Below are 13926 nucleotides of genomic sequence, written 5' to 3' on the forward strand. Positions count from 1 at the left end.
GAGAGACCACACTGATAAGTCTCCTTAAAGATGGCTTGAAATTTCTTATCCACTATTTTTTAGATATTTCTCTTGAACGTTAACATGTGGCTTTTAAATCCTATCTACAAATGGAGGTGGTGATGACATCCTGTAGACTGGTGTTTTTAATCATGGGTTTAGGACCTGAGAGACTGGCACTCCTTTAGCAATTTAAAAATTAATCAGAAGCATTTTAAAACCTGTTATCTCATAATTTTGTTGTTTAGCTTGCTTATTTACTTATTTATTTATATTTACAGAATAATAAGGCTGTCTGCAAAGATTTGAAAAATGGCAACAAATGAAAGTATCAGCATCTTTAGTTCAGCATCCTTGGCTGTGGAATATGTAGATTCACTTTTGCCTGAGAATCCTCTGCAGGAACCATTTAAAAATGCTTGGAACTATATGTTGAATAATTATACAAAGTTCCAGATTGCAACGTGGGGATCTCTCATCGTTCATGAGGTCCTTTATTTCTTGTTCTGTTTACCTGGATTTTTGTTTCAATTTATACCTTACATGAAAAAGTACAAAATTCAAAAGGTGAGTATAATGGACTTGCACTGGAGTATTATCATTAGTCTTGTTGAATATTTTTAAAGTAAATATAATTTGTAACTGAAAATAGACTGTACATCAGGGCTGTCCAACAGACACGTAATGAAGCCGCATACATAATTTCCTACTAGAATATATTAAAAATAACAAAAGGGGGGGAATAATGTTCACAATGTATTTAGTTTAATCCAGTAAATCTCAATTATATTTCAGTAAGTAATCAAAATTAAAAAGTATTTAATGGGATATATTGTGTTCTTATTCTTAAAATAAGTGTTCAAAATTTAGCATATATTTTACACTAATTTCAGCTCATCTTAGTTAAGACTAAGTGTATTTAAAATGTTCAATAGCCACATTTCTAGTTGCTACCATATTACACAGCACAACCCTAGATCATTACTGATAAGGTTTCAGAAAGAATTTGTTGAATTGTGCCTTCAATAGATGTGATGTTTATCTAATTTGAGTTTATAAGTTTTAATTAAAAAAATTTTTTATTGAGTTATAGTTGATATACAATAAATTAGTTTCAGATGTTAGTTTCAATGCTGAATCACAGCACTGTGATTCGGAATTTTTGTACATTATGCTCCACCTGACATTATTAGGAAATACTGGCTACATTCCCTATGCTATCCTTGTTTTGCTGTGCTTAGTCACTCACTTGTGTCCAACTCTTTGCAACCCCATGGACTGTAGCCTTTGAGGCTCCTCTGTCCATGAGTATTCTCCAGGCAAGAATACTGGAATGGGTTGCCATGCCCTCTTTTAGGGGATCCTCCCAACCCAGGGATCAAACCCAGGTCTCCCATATTACAGGTGGATCCCTTACTGTCTGAGCCACCGGGGAAGCTAACAAGGGAAATAACAACAGGGAAGTAACAAGGAAGTAAGAGCCTTGTTACTTAACTATTTTATATGTAGTAGTTTGTACTTCTTCTTTTTTTAATCTCCTACCTCTATCTCACTCCTTCCCTCTTACTCCCTGCTGGTTGTAACCTCTAGTTTGTTCTCTATATCTGAATCTATGTCTTGTTTTATTCATTCGTTCGGGTTTTTGTCTCAGATCTAAGTGATAACATACATATTTGTCTTTCTCTGACTTATTTCACTTAGTATAATACCTTCCAGGTCTATCCACGTTGTTGCACTGGCAAAATTTCATTCTTTTTAATGGCTGAGTAGTCTGTTGTGTGTATATACCCCCGTCTTCTTCCACCATTCATCTGTTGATGGACACTTAGATTGCTTCCATATCTTGGCCATTGTAAAGAATGCTGGTGTGAATGTATGGTGTGCTTGTATCTTTTCTAATTAGTTTTTTTTGTTTTTTTCAGTTATACACCCAGGAGTGGAATTAATGGGTCATAAGATAATTCTATTTTTAGTCTTTTGAGGAACCTCCATACTGTCCACAGTGTCTGCACCAGTTTACATTTGTGCCAACTGTGTACCGAGGTTCCCTTTTCTTCACATCCTCACCAACATTGGTATTTGTAGTCTTTTTTGATAATAGCCATTCTGACAGGTGTGAGGTGATATCTCATTGGGATTTTTATTTGCATTTCCTTAATGATTTGTGATGTTGAGTATTTTTTCATGTGTGTATTGACCATCTGTTTGTCTTTGGGAAAATGTTCAAGTCTTATGCTCATTTTTATATCAAATTATATGAGCCCTAATCATATGTTTTAGATATTAATCCCTAATCAGTCTTGCAAATTAAATAACTTGCAAATATTTTGTCCCGTTCAATAGTTGCCTGTGGTGTCAGGAGTTTCCTTTGCTATGAGAAACATACTTTAAAGTTTAGGTCCCATTTGTTTGTTTTTGCTCTTGTTTCCTTTGCTCTAGGAGACAGATCTAAAAAGGTATTATTGTGATGTGTTGTCTTCTATGAGTTTTATGGTGTTCCCATACAAATACTAAAATTATTTGTTCCAGTTCTAAAAAAAATGCCAGTGGTGTTTTGATAGGGATTGTATTGACTCTACAGATTACCTTGGGTAGTGTGGTCATTTTAATAATAATTCAATTCAATAGAACAGTTCTTCCAATCTAAGAACATGATGTATCTTTCCGTTTGTGTTATCCATTTGTGTTTCTTTCATCTGTGTCTTAAGAGTTTTTTGAGTACAGATCATTTATCTCTTTAGGTAGGTTTATTACTAGGTATGGTATTCTTTTTGCTGAAATGGTAAATGGGATTGTTTCCTTAATTTCATTGTTAGTGTATAAAAATCTATTGATCGAGTTTTATATATTAATTTTGTATCCAACAACTTTACCAAATTCATTGGTAAACTCTAGTAGTTTTCTGGTGGTGTTTTTAGGATTTTTCATGTCATCTGCAGACAGTGACAGTTTTACTTCTTCCTTTCCAATTTGGATTCCTTTTGTTTCTTTTTCTTGTCCTATTGTTGTGTCTAAGACTTCCAATACTATGTTGAATAAAAGTGGGCATCCTTATCTTATTCCTGATCTTAGAGGAAATGTTTTCAGGTTCTCACCGTTGACTGTGATAGCTGTGGACTTATCATCTGTGGCCTTTATTATGTTGAGATATGCTCCCTTTATACTCACTTTATGGAGAAGTTTTATCATATATAAATTGTAATTTTTGAATTAGCTAGAAGGGAATCTTATTCCTTCGTGAGTATTATTTTGCAATTCACTACAATCCTTAATGTCTCAACTCTTCAGTGTTGTTAATATGCTAAGACTTTGATCAAGAGTGTTAAAATTTTGTTTTTATTCTAAATATAGCATGTTTTTCTGCAGCATTCATGTCATCTTCCAAAAAATGATGATGTTCCTAACTTCTCAGTATTTGCTTCAGTACACTAAGTGTTTCTTGAGAGCTTGCGTACATGGTACATCTTCTCAGGTTTAAACATAGGGAAAATAATGAACGCTTGTAACTAAAGAGTTTGACACAGTTCTCAGGAAGGAGTCTGTACCATATTGTTAAAGAAAGAAAGAATTTATCAGCACTTAGTAAACCTATAATAGTTTCTAATGCTTACTATTAGCTTTTTTCAAAAAGTCATGCCAAACTCAGACTCGGACACACAGTCTTGATGTAAAGTAGGCCTTTTGGGAATGTTCATCTAAAGGTTGCACTCACTGAGTTCATGTCTGGTGGCAGTCAGCACACATCCTCTGTAATTAGTCTCTTCACTTTGTAGCCTCTCCTGGTGAGTCTCACTTTAAGCAACTATTAACATTGATCCTTTTTGGGGATACTGCATGGGTCCAGCTGCTTGTGGACTCCAGGTCAAAGGAGGGAAGAACAAAGAGTAAAGGGAGAAGGAATTAAAAGGGCTGTGGCCTAAAGGAGAGTATCCTGTTACTGTAAATAAAGGACACAATATTTCCAAAATGCTTTTTATAAAAAGGCCTGCTTTGAAAGGCAGAATTGTGTTTGAGTGTCTTAAGTTCTCATGCATGTTTGGAATTCTGACTGCAATGGGTCACCCACTGCATTATTTATGGGGCTGATTGGTTGGTTGTATGACTATCCAGGCCAAACTATCCCTCTCTGCCTTCTGCCCTCTACAGTTGACTCACTGGCAGAGGTGGTAACTTTTTCAGAGAGAAAGGCCTGTTTCAGTTAAGATTTTATGAAGACTCCAGAGAAAAATGTGGCAAAAGAAAGGACAAGCAATAATCTAGTTTACAACTAGTTACTTATAAACAGATCGAAAGCCTTCAAGTCTGTGCTTAGCATGTGTTTCTTGAGTTTCACAACCATTAAAGTCCCTGCTTTGAGATTTTTTGATAATAAAATTAACTGAAGATTAATCAATACAAGTTTTCAAAATATAAAGGGATTTAAAAAACAAGCCATTAAGTCAGTATAAGTTAATTACAGATTTATGCATTTTGAAGGCAGATACCCTGAAACACTGACACTGATGGAGCAACACCAAAAATTCTGCTTTGAAATAGAATAGACAGTTAATGTACATGCTTGCTAGGGGGAAGGGTGATATTCACTTCTGTGAAAGTAAAGAAATAGACCTTGCAGGATTTTTTTTTTCTTTATGTCATACATCTTAATAATTCTCTAGAAATTTTCCTCAAAGATTTATACATTAAAAACATTCTTTCTGAAACCTGTGACCCTCATAAATGTAAATCGTGATTTTTTTTAAGTTATAACTGATTTCTTTTTCTGTTAATTTCTACAGCTACATCAGTGTTAGATTCTAGCCAAGATGTCACCAGTTAGTTAAACATAGTTCTTTGGAGAAAAGAGTGGCTTTTCCCACCCAAGCCAGAATCTTTCATTTATTTTGTCCCCAGTCACAGACTGGAAGTTCAGAGGAGCAAGGTCAGATCATGCTCAGAGCAGAAATAGAAAATTATGAAGTAATCTTGCCTAATTCCTTCATTTTATTGTTGAGACTGAGATGTGAGCTTCACAGAGACCCTGAGGTTAGAACCAACTCTGACTGATTACCAGTTGAACTCTTCCTTTTTTGTCAGGGAAGGAAGCTCTTCTAAAGAATTTCAGGAACAATACTGGAACCGTAGATTTTAGTTAGTCCCAAGTTCTGCTAATAACTGCCTATGTGTTCCTGGGCAAGGTGGTTGACCTCTGGGCCTCTGCTGAGGTCCGTGGTTTCCATTGCAGATTTCTGAATTTAGGGGTAAGGGCATTTAAAAGAGCAAAAACTATTTATTATTTACTATCTTTTTGTAAAACCCACAAGCACTTCTTAACTAAGTACAGCCCTTTGAATTGAATACATATTCACTTTTCTTTATGGCTTGCTGAGCAAGTTGATAATCCTGATGGGGTTTTGTGAACATTTCTCTGCATTGATCATTTGCTCATTTGACTTTAATCTGTGAACTTCATCTGTGGCCAGTAGCTCTCCATTCTTTGGGAACCACGGGACACATTTGTTTCTGGAGTTCTTTCAGCTCAGAGTTGCTAATTCTGTCAGTGTGTATGAAGAAAAATGCACTTATTTCTGGGAGTGAAAACCACTGAATGGTGTTGCCTGCCTGTGTAGTAAGGCTTTCAGTGCTGTGTGTATAGCTCCCTCAGCAATTGGGAGAACTCAGCTGTGATTGTAGCATGACACACGTCTTCATCTCTGGAATTCCTGATAAAAGTAAATGATCCGTGGGCAGCAAAAACAGGACTTACTTATTCTGTAGTGTTGCTTAAAGATCATTTGGACCATTATGCCTGAACCTGAGTTTTGACAATTTCTTCATCTTTTTATAGTAGTGATAATAGTTTGTCAAGAATTTAGAATGTTGGGGGTGAGTGTTATAGTTCCTGGGCCTTAGTTACTGTAACTTAGCAATTATAATACAGAATCTACATAACATAGGATTAATTAAATAACAAATTTCAGGTTCCATATAGACATTAGAGAAAAAGCTAAGAATTTACTTTTAGTTTTCAGGTGAAACTTCTGATAGCAGAGGCTAATACTAAATGTTTTAATTTTTTTCTCCATAGGATAAACCAGAGACATGGGAAAACCAATGGAAATGTTTTAAAGTGCTTCTCTTTAATCACTTTTGTATCCAGCTTCCGTTGATTTGTGGAACTTATTATTTTACAGAGTATTTCAGTATTCCCTATGATTGGGAAACAATGCCAAGATGGTATGTAGATAAAGATTTGATTTTTATACTCAGTTATGGTTTATCTTTCAATTAAAATATCTTTAGTATTACGTTCTTTCTTCATTTGGTTAATGTTTGTTCTTAACTTGGAAGTAAATAAAATATAGAAAACTATAGTAGAAACTTGAAATGTTCCCATTTTTATGTGTTTCTATATTTTAATATCTTTATTGGAGAGTGAGTTTCTTACATCAGAAGTTTCTTATAACAGAAGTTATATGATTATGTACAGGATACGGAGGCTTATACCAAGAAAAAATATATTTTAAGTCTAAAATGAAAAAAATGAGTGTAAAGTTTATAAAAATTTTGTCCATATAGACACACATGTATATATATATATATATAATCTGAGCATAAGTATTTATGTTCAAATAATTTTTGTATTCTAGCTTTTTGTTCTGACTAAACCTGAATAGATGTACAATATATAGATATGTGCTTATCCTATTACTGTATATGCAACATATAAGAGAATTTGTGTATTTGTTCCTATATAAATAAAATATTTTTGCCCATTGCACTTAATGCTTCTTTTTGGCAGAAGAAAGTGATTTTACTATTAAGAGTAGTAAGTCCTTTATCAGTGTTGCTCTTTGCCTAGAAATTTTGAGTTTTGTTTCTTAGCTCTGATTTTATAACTTATTATTTTTTTAATTTAATTAGAATTGGTATGGTGGTCAGCCTCTTTAACCCTTCTTCAGGTGGTATCATATATCTAGCTTGTATCTATATGTATTGTTTTGATAATTTTTTGATCAATATAACCAGTTAAATCAAGATAGTATTTGATTTTATGCAGTGTCCAGCAGTGATCCTAGGTAAAAGTCTAGAATGTTTTAGTAAGTTATTTTATCCTCATTACGGTATTTTCATCTTAAAGGTACATGCTTTTGGCAAGATGTTTTGGCTGTGCAGTGATTGAGGATACTTGGCACTATTTCTTACATAGGCTTTTACATCACAAAAGAATATATAAATATATTCATAAAATTCATCATGAGTTTCAGGTATGTTAGAATTATCTTTAATATATTTTTTACTCTTTGAGGCAAAAATGTTATTTTTTTAAAGAATCTGAACTTAAAAAAATTGTCAGTGATGTCTTTATTTCATTTTCCTTTGGCATAATTGTTTAGAATACACACACACATAAACATGAACACAAAGCTAGTTCTACAGATTTTTTCTAGTATCCTAATTTCGTGGTAAATTGAGGCCTGAAAGAAAAATATTCATTTTTGTATTTTGATTGAGAGCACTGTACCCACACAGCTGGGTACCTGGCAGTTTGATGGAGGCTCTAATACTGTTATGATCATTTAAGTGAGACCCCAAACAACAAACCTTGAATCATTAAGTTTTTAAAACAATTTTCAACTTAGCTTTAATGCTTTTCCACCTGATTGCTAACTTCTTCCCACAAAACAGGGATTTTTTTTTTTTTTTTTATCAGAAGTGCTTTGTAGTTAGCTTTGTCAGATTTGTTTCATTGGTATGTTCTGCATTGATCCTGATTACCTGATATGATAAATCAAATATCCCTTTCTTGGCAGAACAAATTCAGGTGCATAAATCACATGTAGAATTCAAGCCAGTTGTTTTGATGCCTTTATCGCAAACCATTAAAGTAGATCATATTAAGGACATCCCTAAGCCTTTTAATATTTGGTAAAAACAGAGAGATATCTTTATTGAGAATTACTGTTAATGTTTATATAGGTATGACTAGATATACAGTTCACCTGTAATATCCATGGGTTCTGAATCCATGAATTCAACCAACTGAATGAATATGCACATCCTCTGGACACCCTCATTGAAAATATTTGGGAAAAAAGTTTCATAAAGTTCCTAAAGGCAAAACTTGAATTTGCCTTGAATGAGCAACTATTTACATAACATTTAAATTGTGTTCACAACAATTACACAATTACATAGCATTTATATTGTATTAGGTCTTGTAAATAATCTGTAGATGATGTATATGGGAGGATGTGCATAGGTTATGTGCAAATACTGCCAAATACTGCCTTTTTATTAAAGTTTGGTGTCCATGGGGGTCCTTGAACCAATCCCTTTAGAATACTGAGGGATGACTGTATTATCATAACATATAGAAGGGATATAGTTTTATAAAATGATAAGCACAAATAAATTTAGAAAGATGGTAATGATAACCCTGTATGCCAGACAGCAAAAGAGACACAAATGTAAAGAACAGACTTTTGGACTCTGTGGGAAAGGGAGAGGGTGGGATGATTTGGGAGAATGGCATTGAAACATGTATACTATCATGTAAGAAATGGGGAAAAAAAAAGAATATTAAAGAAAATAAATAAAATACGTGTATATATTAGTCAGGGTTCTTCCAAGAATCAATAGGAGATACATACACACAGATTTATTTTAAGGAACTGGCTCATGCAGTTGTGGGGGCTGGCAAATCTGAAATCTATAGGGCATCTAACTGGAAATGCAGGAGAGACTTGATGTTGCAGGCCTGAATCTGAATTCCTATGGGCAACAGGCTGGAAAGCACACAGGTTTTCTGTACTGTAGTCTTGAGTGTTCCTTCTTTCCTTGGGAAGCCTCAGTCTTTGCTTTTAAAGCCCTTAGCTGATTGAATGAAGCCCACCTGCATTATAGAGGATCCTCTTTACCGATTTAAATATTAAATATTGATCACATCTAAAATAGACCTTCACACCAAATCTAGACTGGTGTTTGACCAAGCAACTGGACACCATGGCCTAGATAAGTTCATACATAAAATTAACCATTACAATATATTAAGCAGTTCTTACTTATTTTAGGCTCCATTTGGAATGGAAGCTGAATATGCACATCCTCTGGAAACCATAATTCTTGGAACTGGATTTTTCATTGGAATCGTGCTTTTATGTGACCATGTTATTCTTCTTTGGGCCTGGGTGACTGTTCGTTTGATAGAGACTATTGATGTCCATAGGTAAGGTTTGGTTTCTATTCAGGTAGAAGGTATCATAAAATATCCTTTCTTCATGGTCATAGATTATCTTTCTTATTTTTTTAAATTGAGATGTAATTGACATATTGTGTTTTAGGTATACAGTGTAATGGTTTGATATATATATTGCTGATCCATCTTTATACATTGTTACAATTTTTTTGTGTGTGTGTAATGAGAACTTTTAAGATTTACTCTCTTTGCAACTTTCAAATTCACAGGACTGTTGACTTCAGCCTCTATGCTATTCATTACATGCCCAAGGCTTAGTCATCTTACAGTTGGAGGTTCATACCTTTGACCACTTTCACCCATTTTACACACTCGTAGTCATTGTCATAGATTATCTTTTCTAAGTAGACTAATAGTAGGAGAAGTTAAACCTTGTTAATGTTACTGTTTTTAAGAAAACAGGAGAATATAATCGTTGGGGATAAGTTCAAATAATAGACTTATTTTTTGCATTCTTGTCTATAACTGTTGTCATTTTTATGATGAGAGTATATTCATGTATTATTTGGGAAAACGAAACGAAATTTTGGAAGTGCTGCAAAACTGCCCTCCCAAGGGCCCCTCTTTACATGCCCAGCAGGAGCCGGCAAGAATGCTTTCCCTGCTTCTGATACCTTTTCCAGCCTGGACATGACAATATCATTAATCTTGGTTATTAGGAGAGCAGAGAACCTTCAGGGTTGTGATCTGCATTCCCCAGGGACTGGTGAGGCTGCACGCCTGTATGCTTGTTGACAAGTTATTTTTTTCTTTGAATTAGCATTTTATATCACTTGCCTACTTTTTGTTAGGTTATATGTTTTATAACCTATTATGAAAAAGTGAAAGTGTTAGTAACTCTTGTGTCCTAGTCTTTGTGATCCCATGCTGTGTAGCCCATGAGTCTCCTTGGTCCATGAAATTCTCCAGGCAAGAATACTGAGGGATGGAGTGGGTAGCCATTCCCTTTTCCAGGGAATCTTCTCAACACAGAGATTTAACCCAGGTCTCTCCTGCATTGCAGGCAGATTCTTTACTGCCTGAGCCACCAGGGAGACTTATAACATTTTGGTTCATGTGTAAGCTTTGTTCAGTTCAGTTCAGTTTGGTCTCTCAGTCATGTCTGACTCTTTGCAACCCCATGGATTGCAGCACGCCAGGCTTCCCTGTCCATCACCAACTCCTGGAGCTTGCTCAAACTCATGTCCATCATGCCATCTAACCATCTCATCCTCTGTCATCCCCTTCTCCTCCTACCTTCAATCTTTCCCAGCATCAGGGTCTTTTCTACAGAGTCGGTTCTTGAATCAGGTGGCCAAAGTATTGGAGCTTCAGCATCAGTCCTTCCATTGAATATTCAGGACTGATTTCTTTTAGGATTGACTGGTTTGATCTCCTTGTAGTCTAAGGGATTCTCAAGAGTCTTCTCCAACACCTCAGTTCAAAAGCATCAATTCTTCAGCGCTCAGCTTTCTTTACGGTCCAACACTCATATCCATACATGACTACTGGGAAAATCATAGCTTTGACTAGGTGGACCTTAGTTGGCAAAGTAATGTCTCTGCTTTTTAATATGCTGTCTAGGTTTGTCATAGCTTTTCTTCCAAGGAGCAAGCATCTTTTAATTTCATGGTTGTTACATGAAATTACAAAGTAGGTAACTTTGTTATATATGTTGTAAATATTTTCTCTCCCATCTGTCATTTCAATTTTAATTCTTGATGGTACTTTTGCAGTAATGAAGCTTTAAATTTTTATATAGTAAAATCTATCAGTTTTATTTTTTTTCTGGCTTTTGGATTTCATGCCTTGCTTGAAAAGCAAGTTTAATGTTCCTGAAACACTGTTGAAAGAAATGTATTTGTGGTTTTAATAAAAAAATTGGTTAAATAGTGTAATTCAGGCCAGCAATTATTTTATTCTTCTGTAATGACCCTAAAGCTAACCTTTACTTGAAAAAAAATACTGAAACATCCAGCCTTCACCAAATAGAACACTTCTGTACATTTCTGCCCACCACTGACAAATATTATGTGCATATTTCACATGCTTCCTTTGTATTGATTAGAAGGCATTTTTTGGTAAATTATTTCTATCTAATTCCTTTTCAAATGCCTAATACAATACCCTAATTGATTATTTAAACATGATTATATATTTTTTGAATTTTGGGGGGAGCTTTTATTTCATCTGTGAAAGCAGAATATGAAATTCTAGAAATTATTTCTGAATCATTAAAATAGCAAAATTAATGCTTCTAATCTTAGGCAGAGAAGTGGTAGATGATGTGTCCTTTTTTTCTTTCCATTGCTCCTTTCTATTTCCTTCCTTCTCAGCCTGCTCAAGGGAGGGAAGGATTGGGGTGGTTCAGAATGGTATAATTGTAGATACCAGATTTTAAACTTGTAGTTAGAAATAAAGAAGTTGCAAAACAGTAATCCTCAGATTTAACCTTTGTAACGCTTGGTACTAATTTTGTATAACTTTTCCTAAAAGACATACGTAGTATTATGGGTGTTACAAACTTTGGTAAGCAAATTCCTCTAAAACAGAAAAAATTCATGAAAATCTGTGTCTAAGAATTCATTACTATAATCCTTCCTTCATCTCCTGATTGTAATATTAATATTAAATTCTATAAATTGTTCAAGTTTTTCTTTAATTACTGAAAGTGGTTTCTAGAGTATGTACCATTTGCTGTGAACTTTTATAAATATGTCAGAAATAAGTGACTTACGTACAGTGGAATGTTATTTGAATGGTTAACAAGCATATTATGGTCAATGAACAAGTTGATTATTGATGGTGTATTTACTTCCTTAATAATCTTTATCATTTTCATTTCAGTGGTTATGACATTCCTCTCAACCCTTTAAATCTCATTCCTTTTTATGCTGGTTCTCGGCATCATGATTTCCACCACATGAACTTCATTGGAAACTATGCTTCAACATTTACATGGTGGGACAGAATTTTTGGAACAGACTCTCAATTTAATGCCTACAATGAAAAGATGAAGAAAGTTGAGAAAAAGACTGAATAAGCATCTCATATAAACCTTCCGGAAAATATGCATTTCCTGAATTGAAGCTAGTAGCTAACATTGCTTCTGGGGAGCAGAAATATACATATGACTTGGCCACTAAGTGATTTAAAAGAATATTAACAACTTTTAATTAATTTCCTAGTGGGAGCTTTCATATATTTAAATACAGTTTTCCTGAGGAAGTTTTAAGGGCCATTTTGCTAACTTACAGAAAGGATTTAAGTAATGGAAGGAGTATTAATTGAAGTCTTTCCCCCAACATTGTACCATAGGCGTGAAGCCAAAATTCGTCTTTAAACCTTTTAAATATATAGTGGCCATTTCAGGAACTCTTGGTAGTGGTGTTGGCCTCCTGTTGAACTTTAAATACCTTTTTGGAATTTGCATAAAAATCAAATGCTATGGATTGAACTATACCAGTCTGTACAGTATGAGTGAGTGCCAAATCCAGAATAGCCAGTGCCAGGAATTTCTTCTTATCTGGAGCTGACCAGTTTGAAGTGACTCTTTGGGAAGTCCTTTTTGATTACAATGTACCACTGTTATCTATAAATTAAGGCATTTATGAATTGATGTAAGACTATTTTAGTCTAAAGGTTTTCAAGTTACTTGAACTTTTTTAAAAAATTGAGCTTTATTTCCGCTATTTACCCTTTCATTTTTGTATATCAAGTTTTCTTTGTACTTAAAGCAGTGTCCTGAAACTGTGTACTGGCTTGCTGTATTTGCACTTGGAGCTATTGAAATAAATGTGATTTTGTTTGATTATTCCATTTCCAATTTAAAACATCGTTTGTCAACCTTTTATTTATTCTTATCAGGAAAAGTATAAAAATCACTATTGTTTTGTAACAAAAGGAATAGTTTTATCTTTTTAAATGCTTCATTTCTTAAACTTTTTGACAGTTTCAACATGCATTTATCAGGCTATTGTGGGGAATTCTGTTGACCTAATAAAATGGAGGATATTGAATCAGCTCTTTACTCCACCTAGAAAAAATACAGATGGAAGAATAGAGACAAACTTTATAGGGCAGACTTAATTTCAAGTAGGTAGCCCAGGGGAAAAAAATCCACCTGCCAGTGCAGGAGACATGGGTTCAATCCCTGGGTTGGAGACATCCCCAGGAAAAGGAAATGGCAGCGCATTCCAGTACTCTTGCCTGGGAAATCCCATGGACAGAATAGTGAGGTGGGTTACAGTCCATGGGGTCGCAAAGAGTCACATGACTGAGCACACATGCACCATTTTTTTGTTTTTATATACAGTTAAGAGGTTTAAATAAGGACTGAGAAAGTTGCAGCTGAGACTCTGGCTGTTGTTTGGTTGCTATGTCGTGTCCTACTCTAACACCATGGACTGCAGCATGCCAGGCTTCCCTGCCCTTCATTATCTCATGGAGTTTGCTCAAATCATGTCCATTGAATAAATGATGCCATCCAACCTCTGTTGTTCCCTTCTCCCGCCTTCAGTCTTTTCCAGCATCAAGGTCTTTTCCAATGAGTCGGCTCTTCACATCAGGTGGTCTAAGTATTGGAGCTTCAGCATCAGTCCTTCTGATGAATATTCAGGGTTGGTTTCCTTTAGGGTTGACTAGTTTGACCCCCTTGCTGTCCAAGAGACTCACAAGAGTCTTCAACACCACAGTTCGAAAGCATCATT

At 34.8% G+C, this 13926-nt stretch overlaps 1 protein-coding gene across 1 annotated transcript; it reads left to right on the forward strand.

Annotated features, from left to right (window-relative positions):
* The first annotated feature begins 312 nt into the window (after nucleotides 1-312).
* On the forward strand, nucleotides 313-12995 carry MSMO1 (methylsterol monooxygenase 1). The gene is made up of 5 exons (XM_052654869.1): nucleotides 313-567; nucleotides 6068-6216; nucleotides 7121-7247; nucleotides 9054-9208; nucleotides 12065-12995. The coding sequence occupies exons 1-5, from the start codon at nucleotides 313-315 to the stop codon at nucleotides 12258-12260; spliced, it is 882 nt and encodes a 293-aa protein (XP_052510829.1). The 3' UTR covers nucleotides 12261-12995.
* Nucleotides 12996-13926: the final 931 nt, after the last annotated feature.

This window comes from Budorcas taxicolor, chromosome 17 (assembly GCF_023091745.1).
Source record: "Budorcas taxicolor isolate Tak-1 chromosome 17, Takin1.1, whole genome shotgun sequence".
Taxonomy (NCBI): Eukaryota; Metazoa; Chordata; class Mammalia; order Artiodactyla; family Bovidae; genus Budorcas; species Budorcas taxicolor.